Genomic DNA, 14871 nt, shown 5'->3' with positions numbered 1-14871 from the left:
GGCTAAATTACTTTATGGATTTAATGGTGTTGGTGCATGGACTCGTTCAAAGGAGAGACATGCGCACTGTTCAGGGGGAACTTTCTGCCTGATGGACCAGCCGCAACGCAACCCCCCTGCACTTCATCACAAGAGTGGGGCTATTAGCCTACAATTAGATGGGAAAAAAGTCAATAGTTATTGTGCATAAAAATGAGTGCCTTGGTGCTCGGTTGTCTCTCATATTATTGTGAATAGGTCCCGTTATTAGAACATGAAGCAATGCAGCGAATGAGATACAGCCACAATAAGGGACCAGGGGTGCAAATAGAGGCCAGATGTGAGAGTAGTTTACAGATGCAAAAATGGTTTTATTCAAAGACAATAATATGACACAGGACACACAGTCCCACAAGGACAAATGGACACGGTTTGACTGGCCACACTGCAGCGGTTTCTGATTGGTGGATCCCTCCATGGTTAGGAATATTCCTCGACGCTAGATGACGCTGTTGGTCCATGAGTAGAGCTGGGTGTCCTCCTTTAAAGCTTTTTTTTTTTTTGTTTTACAGCTCTGTGGCTTGGCTGCAGAATGGAGAGCAGCCTATCGATGACAAAATGACAGATAATATGGTCACCGCACCACATTTTATGTAACAGGCCACAGGCACACATGTGCGAATGCTTTTATTTATCTTGTTATTCATTTTTACCATTTAAAAAAATCAGTAACTGGGTGTGATTTCAATACTTCATGTTGTAAAAAAACAACCTTATCCATGTCTACTTAATTTTCCCCCCCAAAGAACAAAAATGACCTGTCCTTATACAAAATACACACATGACATGATGTAAATGTATAGATTATTTTTAAACTTTTTATGCAAAAAAATATTTTCAGTAATTTAGAACAGTGTTTTTCCCAATAGGTGTCCTCACTAAATAGGATAAACCGCTTTTTTAAAAAGATAAAAATACAACAACAAACGGTGAGTATTTGTTTTTTTTGGTTTTTTTTTTTATTTTTTTTTTAAAAAAGATAGAAAAAAGGGACTACATCAAAGACAATGTACTTTTGAAACAATAACTAATTTCAAACATGGCTATTTCATCATCATCATCATCATCATCATCATCATCATCATCATCATCATCATCATCACTTATTTTATCTACTGCTCTGCAAGAAAAGTGAACAACACACAATAAAACACTTATACACCCAAGTAATTATAATAGAATATTAACAACAATAATGATATTAATAGCTATTATAATAACAACACACAATAAAACTCATATATACCCAAGTATTTATAACAGAATAACAACAACAACAATAATGATATTAATAGTTATTATAATGATGATAATGACAACAATAATATTAATAGAATAAATAAACAAATAAATAATAATAATAATAATAATAATAATAATAATAATAATAATAATAATAATTCTATTATTACAATAGAGTTCAGAACAGTGCTGCCAGCTCATTCATATTAATAGTTTTATTGCTCGATTTTAGTGTTTGTAGCAGCAGTTCAAAGTCTCTAACACGTGTGCAACAGTGATTGGCAATCTGCATATTTATAGAGTGTGAAAGGTCTATAAATTCGCCCAGTGCGCCTTTCATATTTTACGATGATGTGTATAAAACGCCAGTAACCCCCACAAAAACCACAGTGGCATATTTGGAGAGAGAGAAAAGGGGGGAAGCCATTAGAAGCATTGAGCTGAAGATTGGACGCGCGTTGATTGCAGCTAAACATCCAATGTAAAATTTTATGAACTTCTCCGTGTTGAGATTTACTGCTTATCCTATAGTCGCTTTTTACGGGGGTCAGTAAAGTGGCACGCGGTGTTTCGTAGGGTCGTGGGTATACATTTGCCAGTGTCGGTGTTTTACAGCAGCGGAGTCTATACGTGGCCTCCGTGCGTTTGATTACACTGAGTATTTTATACTTGCATTTCCACATACCTTCACTGTGTAATGCTTTTTAACAGTTTTCCATGTGTCTCGCTGACTGGTGACATCATTTTCTCATGAAAGATCAACTGTGTACAGTGTAGTCCAAAATCGTGATCAACGTGGAAAAGAACACTTACTGGTGGATAAAAGAGAACCATTCATACTCATAACATTTTATTCACTCCTAAATCCAAACTCCAGTAATAATGTTTTATATTATTATCCCACAGCTCAGTTGATCAGATGTTTTTAAGATAAACACGACATCGATCATATTTACAGTCTGTTAGATTGTTGGTTATGATTAGTGAATCCTCTCTCAAGGTGGATATTATATATACGCATGCAGGGCCCACGTCTGACCGGTCATGGAAAGATGAAGGGGTGGGGGGTGGGGGTGGGGGGGGGGGGGGGGGGGGGGGGGGGGGGGTAGGAGGGTGGTGGCGCTTGCGGTGGGGCGGTTGGGTGGGAAGCTTAAAAAAAAAAAAAAAAAAAAAAAGGAAAAAGAAAGAAAGAGCAGCGTCTGTGACTGTGCCGGTCTAGCAAGCCTGCTTTAAGACGTATGTGCACATACAAAGCACATGGCATGAGACTGGATTGAGACTAAAAAACTCTAGGGGAGAAGAGAGAAGAGGAAAAAAAAAAAAAAAAAAAAAAAAAACCACCCGCGGCTGCGAGAGAAATTCGGTGAGAGGAACGGCTCAGAGAGAGTGAGCTGCCGTAGATTGTCCAAAGGGGCAGCGTTTCTCTTAGTTCCGGTTTGTCTGCCTGTGCGCGCTGCGCGAGAGTTGGGACCCCAAACAAAAGGCTGCCATCATCCTAAAGGAGATATTCTGCTGCGAGAGAGTCCATCTGCTTCATGCTGACTAAACATGAGCTCATATTTTGTTAACCCTCTTTTTTCTAAATACAAAGGCAGCGAGTCACTGGAGCCAACTTACTACGATTGCAGGTTTCCACAAAGCGTTGCCCGCAGCCACACGCTGGTTTACGGACCTGGAGCAGCCGCGCCGGGCTTTCAGCACCCGTCCCATCATGTGCAGGACTTTTTCCACGGCACCACTGGGATCTCCAACCCCGGATACCAGCAAAATCCCTGCGCTTTGGCATGCCACGGAGACGCAACGAAATTTTATGGATATGAAGCCCTTCCGAGGCAAACGCTTTATGGTGCCCAGCAAGACGCAAGCCTAGCGCAATATCCAGACTGTAAATCGTCGAGCAGCTCTAACCCCGGAGACGGACAAGGCCACTTAAATCAAAACTCCTCTCCCAGTCTTATGTTTCCTTGGATGAGACCCCACGGTCAGAATCATACTATTATTTCCTATTATTTTTTTTGTCTGTGGCGCGCATGTGTGTGCGTCAACGTGTGTGTGTATCTGTGTGTATTCCTTTTGTACATGAGTGTTTATTACACTAGACAATTTCAGAATTGTGAATATATGAATAAAGACAGGGGGACATGATGGGGCACATAGAACCTGAACTGCAGGGCTGCTGTTAACATTGCAGCACATGTTCATACATGGCTGAATGGCTGCTTTCAGAAGTGCCTTTAAACACCCTGAATGGCTTATCATAGCTCATGACACCCGCTCCTTCAAGTCAATTATCGTTCACATAAGATATTTCACAAACTCTAAAGGCACGTATGAGTACATCAGTAGTTTAGAATGCTGGTTCCACACACACCATCATCAGCAGCACCAACATGCACAGTGACAGCAACTTATGCCCGAATGCCCAGACCTGGAGGTATAATACAGGCTTACATACAGCAACATTAATCTTATATATATATATATATATATATTTGAGGCTATAATAACCCTATACATCAGGCTGCATTAAAGTGCACACATACGCGCAGTATAGGCTTCGTGTTTTTCCCCCTTGCAGAGGTCATTGGTTCGTCCCCTGCATGCATTTTACTCTTTTATACGTATTTATATGTTCATAAATCGAACTATTAGTCAATTTGAGTATAGAACCCACGATGCTAGAGAGGAATATCTGATTTCTTTACCCCCAAAACTCTATTGTTTACATCATGCTCTGTCTTTATTTACTATATAAAAAAACTTGATTTATTTATGTAAAGTGAGTGGTGCCTTTGGAAATGTTTTAAAAATACAATATAGCCATGTAGAATATATAGGTGCACCACTAAACTTTTGCACTATTGTGCATGGTGCATATAACTGTCAGTTATTATTAGTTAATGGACAATTATTTACAGTTTTGGTGAAACGTGGATTAAGGACATATATGAGTCCTGATTGATGTTTACTGCTGCCCATGGATATCTGTTTTGCAGTTTACGCCTTTAACAGTGTGGATTCCTCCGCTCTTTATTGATAAACGTGATGTGGCGTGTGTGTGTGTGCGTGTGTGTGTGTGTGTGTGTGTGTGTGTGTGTGGAGGTTGACTTAGATGCTGAAGGGCTGCAATGAGGGGGAAAGTGAACGCCAAAAAAAAATAAATTACCACTCCTGTCAATATTTTTTTAATTCGTGGTCAGTCCAGCTAACCTTTTGGCTTTATTTCATTATTTCATTCCAAAGCCCCAGGAAGACGAAATGGAAGGCAGACCTACAGTCGCTACCAGACTCTGGAACTGGAGAAGGAGTTCCTCTTCAATCCTTACCTGACTCGCAAGCGAAGGATCGAGGTGTCCCACGCACTGAGCCTCACCGAGCGCCAGGTGAAAATATGGTTTCAGAACAGGAGGATGAAGTGGAAAAAGGAGAACAACAAAGACAAGTTTCCGGGTCAGAGAGGGGAAGCTGAAGCCGAGGCCGAGGAAGAGGCCAACGAGGACGGTGAAGGGGAGGAAGCAGAGGAGAAAGAAGCGGAAGAGAAAGAGGAGACCAAGGAGTGATTTTATGGTCTTTTTATGGTTGTATGGTTGAAAAAGGAAAGAAAAAAAAAAGAGAGAAGAGACCCCATAAACAGAAGAAGAGTCACAAGGAGGCAGAAAGAGTCAACTTTATGGCCACCCTTCCATTTTGTCAAGAACGAAACGGATTCCCACCAATATTGCTATCATTAATAGACAAAATTCTACCATTTCCCTCCACAAGATAACCTATTTCATTTGGATTAGGGGCTACACACGCCTGCAGCATTTTTCAATGAAACACTCTCCTTTGCAACAATAACAAACAAAAAAAAAAAAAAAAAAAAAAAAAAAAAAAGAAGAAGAAGGGGGAATTAAAAAGCATGTTAGATAGAAAATGACTTAGCTTTCTTTTATAATTTTTAATTTTAATTATTATTATTATTTCTTTACAAATTTGCTTTGAACATGTAGCCCAATAAGATCAAAACATGACCAACGCCGACGTGTTGTAAATAGATTATAGCCTACATTTAAAATCATTTCAAAGTAGCCCTTTCCTCAACTGTACACCAAGTGTAGGCCTATGACTTTTAGTATTGAGTGTTTGGACATCGTTGCAGCAAGCAGCCCATGTTTCATTATTCTAATTGTTACTGTTTTACTCGTTTTCATGTGAATGGCCGAAACAAAGATACCATTAGCTCCTCAGACATCTTTTTTTTTCTAGGATGACCAGGGAAATGCAATCGTTTGAAATCCTTTGATGCTACCTAAAACCTGGGGAAATTGCAATAGAGATTTCTGAATATAGAGATTTCATATGGTTTTAATTTTGAAAAGTGTTATAGCAACCTTATATTATTAAGTTATGTATGTATGCATTTACCCGATATTACAATACACATACTTGTTGAAGACAATTTGTGAGTCTTGGGAAGACGATTAGCTCAAAGCCAAGCAAACAAGTTTGAGATTGTACCACGGCACTACCTAAACTCAGAGCTTTGCCTTTGCAGGATCTATATTCCACACACTTGTGGCATCGCTCTGATTTGATTGCAAGCTATTTTCCCCAACAACTAAAACTGCCTTTAACGCACATTTTACCTTGTATGATAATACCTGCTACAATTACAACAATTTTCAACTACAGGAATTTTTATTTTAATGTGCTGGTGATTATAGCGTAGTTGTTTTGCACTGAATATAATCTTTATGTACGTCTTGTTATATATTGATGTTAACAATATGCTCGTCTCCTATGGTGTTTCTCCTGTGAAAGACAGAATTGTGTGTCCTCCCCTCCGTTGTTGATGTAAAAACACAAATAAAAGAGATGGCTCACAATGATTTGTTTTCCTGTTCTTTTATTGACACTGTATTGACAAATAAAAATCTGTATTCTCATTTTTACAACACATGCGTTTATTATTCTTCAAGGAAAAACTATTTTACTTCCACTGCAATTTTGCATATATTCTACCATTAAAAAAAAAAAAAAAAAAAGTTATATAAAATAATAACTAAATGTCACGTGGCATTGTTGATAATTTGATGATGCCTTTATTTTCAACCCTCATGCGTACCAAACACCAAACGGGAGGGAGGGTTGCTGTTTTGCAAGCATTGGATAGCCTCTTCACTAAAGTTTGCCTAATTTAAACTGTGCAACTTGTTCGATTAAAACATAATCATAAAATAGCAAAACGCAAGATATGCATTTGCAGATGTATAACTTTTACCTTTTAAGGAGAAGCCGTGAGTGCCCATTCACAGCATGCATACTCTCTAAAGCCACAGTCGTATTTGATTCATCCTCTTAATAAGAAACTTCCTCTCTTCGGGGAGGACGCGAGGCTTTTCCTTAATGAATCTTGGGAAGAATAATGGCTATGTTTGAGATGAGACAAATAAACATCTGACACTTTATGTTAATAATCAGAGTAGTAATGGCAAAGCATGAGGGATACTTTATCTGTCCAAACGATGTGATATGAGACGCAGTGCATGGCGGACCTACAGCATCACGCAGGCCGTGTCGGGAGGCCAAGTATAGGAAACACCAAAGCCCTGCTTTTCACTGTGCAAGGTCTGAACTTAGCTTGGCTTTCAACAGACGGCCTGAAATTAGAAGAACAACTGTGTAAACATTCCACTTTTGTCGCAGAGAAGGTCACCTTAAGGCTTTGGGTACAAATATAACATATTTCCAATTAGAAGATAGCTACATATAATTTTCTTCAAAGCTTATACACAAGCAGCATCTCTGTATTCATAAAAAACATAAACAGGAATTATATTACTACTACCAAAATATTTAAGAGTAACACGAGTCTGCATTAGTGTGTAATTTTAGTCTAAATTATTCATTGCGTCGTGGGGCACCCAACCTGTCTACATTTCATCCGCTCAGTTATAAACTGAATACGCTATCCAGACGTTGTGTGGAAGCTATGGGATTTTCTATTGGGAAAACCGTTATTCCCTCTGTGAATTAAAAAAAATAACAATACATTTATAGCTCAGTTTTAAACTTTTCAGACAAACTTTTTAAACATATATTTTATTTTTCTGGAATCACTAGATAACCCAAGCTAATTTTTATTCAGGTTAATTTTACACTATACTACATATTTTTTGTTGTACGACTTCCACGTGCTTTTCAAGCACACATAACATAAAATTGAAACTGATCATTTAAATAACTGAAACATTAAAAATGATATCAAAACGAAAATTCAAATATTTAAATATATAATATTTGAGGTCTAAAAGCTAAACAATTCTAAATTCCAGATAAAATGTGTTTAAAAAAAAAAAAGACAAAAAACAAAAAAAACTAAAACAAACAAACAAAAAAAACCACAATATTGAAATTTCAATCCCTTCCACAACTAAAACAGTCCAAAACTGTTTGACTAGGCCATTAATATTTACCTCACTTTAACCCTATCTTGTGTATTATTTTATTAGAAGCCTTATTTTGTGTTAAGACGCATGTCTGTCTTTTTGACGCCGTCTATTTCACTGTATTTTTTCCGCATAGTGTGTAGAAAACTCCGGATATACCCCCAGGTCACAACTCTCTTGTTCACCGTATTATGTGTGTGTGTGTGTGTGTGTGTGTGTGTGTGTGTGTGTGTATTTTCACCAGAGGGTTGACATTACCAATAAAGTTTAGTGTACCTGCAGTAAAGTTTATTGGCGGTGTAAAGACTGTAGCTCAGAGGGCCTGCGTCCTTTGTGTCTGCAGCAGCGCGACTTGGTTCACGGCCTATACAAGCAGGATGCTCCGCTTGTACGTGTGTGTGTGTGTGTGCACAGTTTGGTCACCTGTCCATTAAGAAAATAGAATAGAATTTAATTTGTATTTTTCGTTTTTAAGATTTGAGGCATTGTTGTTGGAGGCGAGGAATGATCCTATATTGATTTCAAGAGAGATGGAGGTCTTTATATGACAAATTTTGTAATTTAATAAATTATACATCTATATTATGTATTTATCTGCTTTTAATAATAAAAAAATAAAATAAACATTTATTAGCTTTTTAATAATAGTTTTTCAGATTTTATTTTTTTGTAATTCATTGAAAATATGTTGGAAAACCGCAACCTACATGTTATTGATCTGAAAGTTCAAATCTGTGAGGTTTGCCAGTTTTAGGAGGAATATGAGTTGCCAATCAGGTGAATATTGCGTAATTAATTTTGATGAGGGTTTTGATGAAAATAAAAATGACATCTGCTTATCATTATATGGGACATAGGCTTCTTATAGTAGTAGTTTTGCCTCATTGAAGTCTAATTTGACATCTCTATTTCTACACGAGCCTCAATGCGTTATACTTGCTCTCTCCCCCACTTGTATTTATTTCCTTTTCACACACTTATGGACACATCTTGGCATGCTTGTCCACCATGTAGACAACACTGTCATTATTTAGACACGTGCATGATGTGTGATGTATAGTATCAGGATTTCAGACAGTAGTCTCTACAGCCTGCCTGTTTTTAGCTGAAGTGATATCGAAAAAGCCATATAAAAAAGATGGGTGCAAACATTCCTGGTTGTTAAAGGGAGAAATTTACAGCTGAGTAATAAAAGTTTACGACTGAATCCCGTCTGTGATTGGCCGCGGCAAGCCACGTGGCACACGCTCTATGAACATGAACTTTATGCTGTTGTCTATTCTCTGGTCCTTCCTTTGTATCAGCAGCAGACTAAAGCTTGGGCGTAGAAAGCTCTTTTTTTGTTTTTTAGTCTGTATTTAAAAGGCAGCTCGGTGCGTTGTGCTGCTAGTGTGTGAGTTGGTGGATTTGCGACTTCCTGACAGAGGGGATCTTCGGGACAGTCGCCGCCTCTGCCTCTGCCAGCCGCTGCCTGCGTTCATCCCCCACCGGAGGCAATAAACCCGCCAGTGGAAGGAGCAAAAGGAGCCATGCAATGCAGCTAGAAAAGGCTTTTACTCTGCGAACAACCACCCAGTCAACAAAAAGCTCCACATGTGAGCAGCCAGTGAGTGCGCGTGAGATGTGCACACTGTTGATATCGCCCATGGTGACCCTGCTGCTGCTGCTGGACCACAGTGTGGAGAACCTACCGGGGTAAGATCCGCACCTTCCCTATCACTCTCTGTGGTTTCTTTCTCTATGTTGTGCATGTGGATCAGTGCAGGCGTCTCCATGAGCTGAGATGATGAATGAAGCGCGTGAGCGTGAGATCATAAGAAGTTGAGGGTTGTGTGTTCTGTGCTGTGACCTGACCTGTAGCCTAGGAGGCTGCTGATGCCCGGAGCGCTTTGTCATTACTCCTGACTCACTGATGTAGCTGCTGCACCTGTGTGTGTGTGTGTGTGTGTGTGTGTGTGTGTGTGTGTGTGTGTGTGTGTGTGTGTACTCAGACGCGTTGGCATTCATTGGACGTGCGTTTTTAGAGATGCTCTGCTAATCTGTCGTAATAAATTGCCCTGTGATAGTAAACTTTCTCATCGCTCATATAGGCCCCTCTGATCCAGGCGGTGACAAATTGCATTCAGAACTGGCTGATGGGCTTTAATGGTGTCTTTCCATACTTGTTGTCACTTGTTAAATGCACTTTGTGCCAAGAGCTTTAGTCACATTTATAAGCAATTTCACACACCAGTGTGTGTGTGTGTGTGTCTCTTTTTTTCTATCGCATACAGTTTCCACATTGGACTCCTCACTGGTAGCTGGGGGCAGTGCCCCCTAGCGACTGGAAAGTGTCGCATGTGGAAGTGGGCGGGTGCTAAGGCTTGTTTATGGCTGCTGGTTTCACTGCGGATGTCAGCTGATCAGGCTGATACACCAACGAGTAGCTGCACGAGCTGACATTGAGGAGCATTTCTGAGTGCCTTATTTATTGTTTTCTTTTCCGGGAACGAGAACTCTTTTCATCCTAAGCATTTCCCCCCCCCCCCCCTGTTTGTTTCATATAACGATGGAAATGGGTAATTTTACATGTACATCCTCTGTAACATAACCACAGACCACAGTGTGGGAAGTAATCATGTCATTTTATTAACATTATGGAACCAAAGGGACACAGGAAATGAATCAAGATGAATAGATACAGTTACAAAATGAATTCGAATTAAACAACAATACTAATACATTACATTGTTCACGTAAACTTATATATGCACGTATGTAAACCATATATATATATAAACTGCAGGTCCCAATATAACCCAATAATGTGTTTTAATTGATTATATCATGTTGCACAACTTGCTTGACACGTTCTCTAGACACTGCTGTCGCATTACGACGCAATGTGTGTGTGTGTGTGTGTGTGTGTGTGTGTGTGTGTGTGTGTGTGTGTGTGTGTGTGTCCCTTTGATTTTTGTAATTGTGTGCATGCTAATATTGTTCCATTGTGTAGTATTGTGTAGTATTGGGTGTCTCATGTGTCTCGTGCACAACTGAATCAGAGAGAAAGTCGTGGGTGGATCCTCTAAAGTCTACAAACCTACTGTTACACTGCTGCACGTTGTTGGATTTTTCTTTTGTGAAACAATGCCGTTGCTGTGGATTGCTGCACGCTCACGTCGTTTGAAGCTGGACCTGCACAGATAAAGAAAAGGGAGAGATAAATTATGTATGGTTCTATTGGTTATATAGGCCTTCCATTTGGGCTGTTTTCTAAATCTTGATTCAACACAAGAAGGGGTGAAAACCAGAGTTCATTGTTTTGCCTCGCAGATTGCTCAAAACTAAGGATAGACTCGCATTTAGCTCCAAGAAGTCATGAATCTGTCTGCATCACCGCATTTAAAACTTCACTTACTAATCCCGACAGGAAAAAAAAAAGAAAGAAAAAAAAAAAAAATGCCCTCTAATGGTCATAATTTATGATGTGTGGATCAACATGCGCTCATTGGGCAACAGCTTCCTGAGTGCTTAACGAGCATAAAGCCGAACACTTCCGGACATTAATTGGGCTAGCCAGCGATGGTAAAGTGCTTATAGAGGGCTTTACATTGTTAGTATGTGAATTACTCCTTATTAGTAAGGTTAGAAACGAGGGGAGAGGAAAAAGCATCAGAGGGCGACCATGGCTTGGTCTGCCTCGCTGTGTTTTTAATCATGGCTGATGATGTAGGAATTTTAAAGGTCCCACACAACTGAGTAATGTTGTGGCGGTGTTTGATACTTAAACAGTAAGGCAGACATGCTAAAAATAAGGTTCGAGACCGTGGATGGGCCTTGTTGTGCACTGCAGCAGTGGGCTATTGCCGTATAATAATAATAATAATAATAATAATAATAATAATAATAATAATAATAATAATAATAATACACGTGATGGAACCTTTAATTTCACTGCAACGTCTTTTTGCGAAGCTATTCATCTTGGTGCATTATCTAACTTGTGAACAGCTCCATGATATACATTTTGCTTCCATAAATCAAATCTGCGAGTTCAAACTTCTCTAAAATAGTAATGATGATAATGCAGGTCCTTAACCCATATTAATGCGTGGTAAATTGTGCGCAATAAATATAGGACTCTGAAGTATTATGTTTCCATTAAATCTTTCAATAGGTCCGAAAAGTATATTTTAGAGACAGAATATTGTCTAGGCATCAACTCCATGGCATTTAAAGAATATTGAAAAAAGGACTTAACTGTGTACCAGGAATGCCAAACTTTTTTCGTAATAAGTTTGATGCAAAAATACAATAAATAAATAAATAAACACTTGAATAAATAAACACATAAAATAAATAGATTAAAATGGAAACAATATATTATATTTCACTCCGCCTTAAGGAAATAATAACAAACCCACTTTTTAATATTTTAAAACTCTTTTTCGTATAATTCACTTTTTTGTTTTGTTTTTTTCCCTCCGTGTCAGACTTTAGTTCAGTTTATCTTGGGTCACTGTGTCTCCTAAAATTGGTGCAAATGTGGACCAAACGGCTTTTACTCCCCTTTGTGCATCAAAAGCCGTGCATGTGATTTGCCTCACGGGCCGCAATAAAGCAGTAAAACACGAGGGGAAAGAGTGACCTTTCTAAATCTGCACACCGACACAGCCGCTGCTGCATTCCTGCAGGCTTCCCAGTCCACACATTGGTTTTACTGTTCAGCCTCTTATTTACAACCTGTACTTTAAGAACCGTGCGTGTCTGCGTGTGTGTATGTGTGTGTTTCTCTCTCTCTATCTGTGTTTGTGTGAGAGAGAGTCTTATTTTAATAAGATTAAAATACATTTGACCAACAACTAAACATAAATAACTAAATGTGGTTAATGTAAACCACTGTGCAATAATAGGTGAAATATTTAAGGGTTTGTCAAAATAAAACAAATTGATTTATTTTTTATCTGACAAATAAAGCTAACAGTGTGACTTCTTTGTTGTGGAAAATGAAAAAAAAAAAAAAAAAAAAAAAATTACAGACTAAAATTTACCGGGTAGCAATTCACAATAATTTCTCCTCTGTTTACATTGTTTGGGTTCAGTTTACAAATGCACGTTTCAAGTAAATCTTCCAAATGATTCATTGTAATTTAAACTAAGGGGATATAAAACATTTGAAAATAAAATAAAATGAAAATAAATTGACAGCTGCTTAAGTTTGGACTCAGATTACAAACGCACGTTTCAAGTAAATCTCTAATATTCTCAACACATCCAATGATTTATTGTATTGTATACTAAGGGGATATAAAACATTTAAAAATAAAATAAAATAAATTGACAGCTGCTGAGGTTTGAAGATAAGTTTCTGTTTCCTCCAAAAAATCTGATTAACCCAAAATAAAGAAACGTAGCCTACTATAAATGTAAATAAATAAATAAATAAATAAAACCCAAAAAATTACATAATATTACAACGTTACGGATTCCACGCGGATGGCACATATGGCGCGGATATAGGTGAAGGGAAACAGGGAAACTTTTATTGCACCAGCTACTTCCTCCTCTTTGTTCTTGTCTCTTTTATGGGCTATTCAGGACCCCAAACAACAGACCAAACAGTGTTGCACATTTAGGCTGCACGCATTCTCTTTATTGTAAAAATCAATGCGGTGAACCAATGGAACTGATGTTGCTAAAGCGACTGAAGAGACGTTTTCAATAGCTTTATTGATCACTGTATTGGTATCTATTATGGCTTGTTGCTAAACGTTGAGATAATGGGAATTATACTCTCAAATGCATCTAAGCAATGTTTTTTTTTGTGTTTTTTTTTTTTTTTGGGGGGGGAAGGGGGTTTAAAAGCATCTGATTTCTGAATAAAATTATGTTAAGACAAAACGCGGCACATGCAGCCAATCTTCTGTAATACAATTATGGTACAAACAACATTTTAGAGTGTGTGGTGAATGCAACTTCTATCAATCTATCCATTTTGTGGCACCATATTTTTTTGTTCAGACGGGACGTTCTTTGAGATTTGAGTAAAAACACCTCCAAAGTAATATCCAAACCCATCATTTGCTGCTGAGATAATTATCGGTTCCTGCTTCCTCTCTCTGTGCGCGTACGTACGTGCGTGTGTGTGTGTGTGTGTGTGTGTGTGTGTGTGTGTGTGTGTGTGTGTGTGTGTGTGTGTGTGTGTGTGTGTCAGAGGAATTTCGACTATAGGATTAAGGACAAGAGAAAAAAGGAAAAAAAAAAAAAAAAAAAAAAAACTGAAACATCTGCATAAACATTTGAACCCGTTGTGTTTTTCTTTGTAAATATGATGTGAAGTATGCGTGATTTTTCATGTGGGGAAATGCTTGACCTGAGATTTCTGTGCAACACCGGTCACTGTTGGCCTGTGGATCATTTTGTTTGAAAGTTTACTGGACATAGTCCCACATAATTAATTATATGTTTTTTTAGTGTTGCTATAATATCTGCCCAGACGATTTTACCTGAGCTGCATTATTTGGAGTCTTCCTCCTATAATAATTCTCTGCACTGCCTTTCTTTTTCCTGAACCTGCAGGATACGGCTGTATGCTGTTTTTTTTTTTTTTTTGGTGTGTGCAAAGGCTGCTTTTGCTGCAGAGATAGTAGTTTGTGTGCTGGAGAACGTCACTTGTTTTATTGCCCCCATAGAAAAGAGACCATAAACGCATTCTAACCACCTTCACCATCCCCCAGTTCACTGCAAAAGCTGGGAAATTGTTCACATGCCTTAAAATGAAATACCCAAAGGAAACATTATGTGTGTATGCAGGGGAAAATTTGTCGATAAACAGTAAATAAATACAAAAGTCTTCCTGTACGAATGGGATGTGTATATATGTGTGGTGGCTTTTTTTTTTTTTAAAGCGCGCGCGTGTGTCTGCAGTGGTTTTGTGGATCCAAACTGTCCCTAACACACACACACACACACACACACACACACACACACACACACACACACACACACACACACACACACACACACACACCACACACACACAGGCAGACAATCACCTCACAATAAATACACAGTTGGGGGGGGGGGGGGGGGGGGGGGGGGGCTGTATAATTGCTCAGTAAATAGACCTATTTGGTCACTTTTTCCTTAACAGCGTCCTTTGAGACGCATTTGGCCACAA

General features: G+C 38.6%; 1 protein-coding gene and 1 long non-coding RNA gene across 2 annotated transcripts in view; both read left to right on the top strand.

Annotated features, from left to right (window-relative positions):
* The first annotated feature begins 2490 nt into the window (after window positions 1-2490).
* hoxc8a (homeobox C8a) lies at window positions 2491-5166 on the top strand. Its single transcript, XM_028452783.1, has 2 exons — window positions 2491-3262; window positions 4525-5166. Exons 1-2 carry the CDS (start codon window positions 2830-2832, stop codon window positions 4839-4841), a joined length of 750 nt encoding a protein of 249 aa, XP_028308584.1. The 5' UTR covers window positions 2491-2829; the 3' UTR covers window positions 4842-5166.
* A 3806-nt stretch (window positions 5167-8972) lies between these two features.
* Window positions 8973-14871, top strand: part of LOC114466913 (uncharacterized) — a 32854-nt gene continuing 26955 nt past the window's right edge. Inside the window, exon 1 of the long non-coding RNA XR_003674481.1 lies at window positions 8973-9407. This is a non-coding gene — a long non-coding RNA (uncharacterized LOC114466913). The remainder of the gene's footprint in view (window positions 9408-14871) is intronic.

This window comes from Gouania willdenowi, chromosome 7 (assembly GCF_900634775.1).
Source record: "Gouania willdenowi chromosome 7, fGouWil2.1, whole genome shotgun sequence".
Lineage (NCBI taxonomy): Eukaryota > Metazoa > Chordata > Actinopteri > Blenniiformes > Gobiesocidae > Gouania > Gouania willdenowi.
Note: the sequence above shows the minus strand (reverse complement) of the source record. Positions and strands in the feature narration are given on the sequence as shown.